The sequence below is a fragment of the Neltuma alba genome, unplaced genomic scaffold (genome assembly GCF_004799145.2).
Source record: "Neltuma alba isolate B1F8T4 unplaced genomic scaffold, ASM479914v2 tig00012824_pilon, whole genome shotgun sequence".
NCBI classification, from domain to species: Eukaryota; Viridiplantae; Streptophyta; class Magnoliopsida; order Fabales; family Fabaceae; genus Neltuma; species Neltuma alba.
Window position 1 is genome coordinate 314532 of NW_021637216.1, and position 3085 is coordinate 317616.

The 3085-nt window shown below is 32.5% G+C and overlaps 1 protein-coding gene across 1 annotated transcript; it reads right to left on the reverse strand.

Moving 5' to 3' along the window:
- Positions 1-2042: 2042 nt before the first annotated feature.
- LOC114731355 (VQ motif-containing protein 17-like) lies at positions 2043-2722 on the reverse strand. The gene has a single exon (XM_028918497.1). The coding sequence runs from the start codon at positions 2685-2687 to the stop codon at positions 2256-2258; it is 432 nt and encodes a 143-aa protein (XP_028774330.1). The 5' UTR covers positions 2688-2722; the 3' UTR covers positions 2043-2255.
- Positions 2723-3085: the final 363 nt, after the last annotated feature.

Below are 3085 nucleotides of genomic sequence, written 5' to 3' on the forward strand. Positions count from 1 at the left end.
AAGGCATCGCAAGAAGAAACCTTGCTCTCCCGTGCAAAGATACGTCCTCGTGGTTTTGAAAAATGAAATCCATCGTATAATTAAATTTGTTTCATGCATGGCTTTCCTTAACGGGTGAGAAGGTAAAAGTGGTTAAAATATGGGGTAAAATTTTTTTTTTGAAAAAGCCACTTTTGTTACTTATAAATATTTAATTTTTCTGGATTTGAAAATAAAGGAATGGGAAAGGGAAAAGGCAAAAGGTAGCTGCTCGCATCTGATGCCTTCTTTGTTGATTGATAATATTTCTTTGTAAATTGAATTTGCAATTTGCGTTTTCCTCCAACATGTACACACACATATAATTACATTAAAACAAATACTCGTATAATTTATCATCAAATTAAAGAATAAAAGTGCATTACTTTTTTATGATGAAAATAAAAGTGCATTACTATTTTGAAGTGATATCATCTGCTCGCTCAAGTATTTTAATTTAATAGAATCTACAATAATCTTGTCGACAATGAAATTGAAATTAAATTCTTTGCGACTTGCACGTTAATGTACACGGCTAAATAACTAGTTGCATTATATTTTTTACAAAAAATATTATAACTTACAATTTAAAGTCACAAGTGGCCATGATGGCATTGGCTCTCCTATGTTTTCAAATTGTATATTTTACAACTTCAGCTGAAAACCTGTCTACCCCGGTTTTTACTTTCCAATACTTAAATGAGTATCCATGAGTTAGGAATGTGTAGGGACTGGGTCAGGATATAATATTAAGTTTAATTGGGTTACAAATAGGATTAAATTTACTAAGAATCAAACAAAGCAGTATAGGTCTAGCTATACTGTTAGTGAAGGAATTTGCAAATTCCATTGTAGAAAAAACTGTAACTAATTAATAATCCTCTGGTCCTAAATATATGGCCTATTTTGTAGTATAAATTGCTGTAATTTGTACCAATTTACACTACAAAATGAGTCCTATGTTTAGGATCAGAGGAATAGTAATTAGTAACGAAATTTTGTCGCTAAACTTCTTAGTAATGAAAATTCTGTAGCTAAATCTCATCACCAATCGCTATATAAATAGGTTCAGAACTTGCCCAAAATTGTTTGCATATTCTAGGTCTTGTTTTAGGGCATCGCATTCCTAAGGTTGTAATTATTGAAATCTGAAATATGCCTACATCATTAACAATATGTCGAGTTTGACTAAATATAAAACATCGACTATACATTCTTTTCATTAAAAGAAATATAAAACAAGTTAAAATAATGACTAATAATGCCAAGTAACCTGGTTCTATATCTCCTGTTTTAGAATAATTTGCTCTTTCTTCAAAAGATAGAAAATTAGATGACATGGGAATGGAATATTATTATCATATTGCGTGTGTGTGTGTCTGTGCGTTAGGGATGATGTCTTTTTCTGGGCTGAGATTAGAGATTTCGGGGTAAATACGCCGTTATGATGTGAATGTTTTTATTATATATTGCTTTAAGAAATACTCCTCCGGTCCTTATTATAAGACCCCATTTGACTTTTTATTTGGTCCTAATTATAAGACCCAAATCCATTTTGTCTCTTATATTTATGCATTTTTTTCCAAGATAATCCTTCTAATAATGATAGTTTTAGCCAATATACTTAATTAGCAAGGATATTTTATGAATGACAACACTTATTTATTATAAATAACCAACTTAACTTACTTCCTTAATCTCCTCAAATAAGTCAATTGGGTCTTATAATTAGGACCGGAGGAGGATTACATTTATATTCAATAGTTTAATTTGTTGATACATGCGTGATGCGATTGAATAATTAAATTTATAGGGTGATCAATTTATGCAAGCTTTTGATGGGACCGATCGCTGCTGGAAAATGAGCCCCAGGCCTCTTATGTTCAAGCATGATTTTGGCCGAATGCTTTAAAAAGACATCATATGAGACATCAATATACGAAGTATATATGGTCGAGAATAGGTTTTATACCTACAAGATCATGTTTCATAAGTTTAATTTGTTTTGTGTGTGTGTATAGTTATAACAAATCCACTGGATCATTAAAAGGATCCAATTATATGTTAAAGTCAAAACAAAACAAACTTGATTCAAAATAAAGAAAGCTAAGAGTCGTATCTGAAGTGGATCGAAGAAGCACAGGTTCTTATTTACATATATTTACAAACCAAGGAGATGAGATAAATTAAAGAGATGAGAATTGATAATAATACAGCGTAAAAGAAGGCCTTAATTATTAGTTCATAGCACTTAACTGTTCCATAAAGCCATCCACTTCAGAGAACCCAGCATGATGACGACGATGATCAAAGAAACCACCCAACCTGATCTCCTTGTTTGACTTTGACCTCCTCGATATCTCATTATCATCATCTTCTTCTTCTTCTTCTTCATTCTTGATCCTCTTGCCATTTCGCAGACCCAGAAAGTCCTCTCCTTCTTCTTGTTTTTCCACAGTCCTCCGGTTATATCCAGGCTTGCCGGTCAATCTCTGAACAAGGTCTCTGAAATTCGCAGCATCAGTTTGTATTATTTTAGGTGCATCCACGTGAATTACTCTGATCTTTGGCTTCAGTTTTGCGATCACCTGAGACTGCCGTGAGCCTCCTCTCTGATCGATTCCGAACTTAGATGATGAACTTGGAAAAAGCGCGCCCGGCTTTGTCATCGATGATCTGTAATATTTTCTGTGGAAGCTCTGGCTAGCTAGATAGGAGAAGAAAGACGTGCTTTAATTTACAAGTTGTTGATTTTTGTATTCCTATATATGAAAAAAGGCAAGTTTTAATAGGAATATTATAATATATATAGCTTTATATGCTGAAGAAGAGAACGAGAAGTTAACCACCAAGCTTATGCAATCAAGCTTTGAAAACTAGGGTTGGATATGTAAAATATATCTCAAAAAGCTTCACTCTCAAGGAAGTGATTATGAAATGGTAACTTCGTGGTACGTACATACGAAACAGAAGAAAATAAGAGGTTGTTTTTTCATATAAGATTTTTCTTTTGTCCTTTAGCTATAAATAATTAAAAAATAATTAATTATTAATAATTTACCCTCTC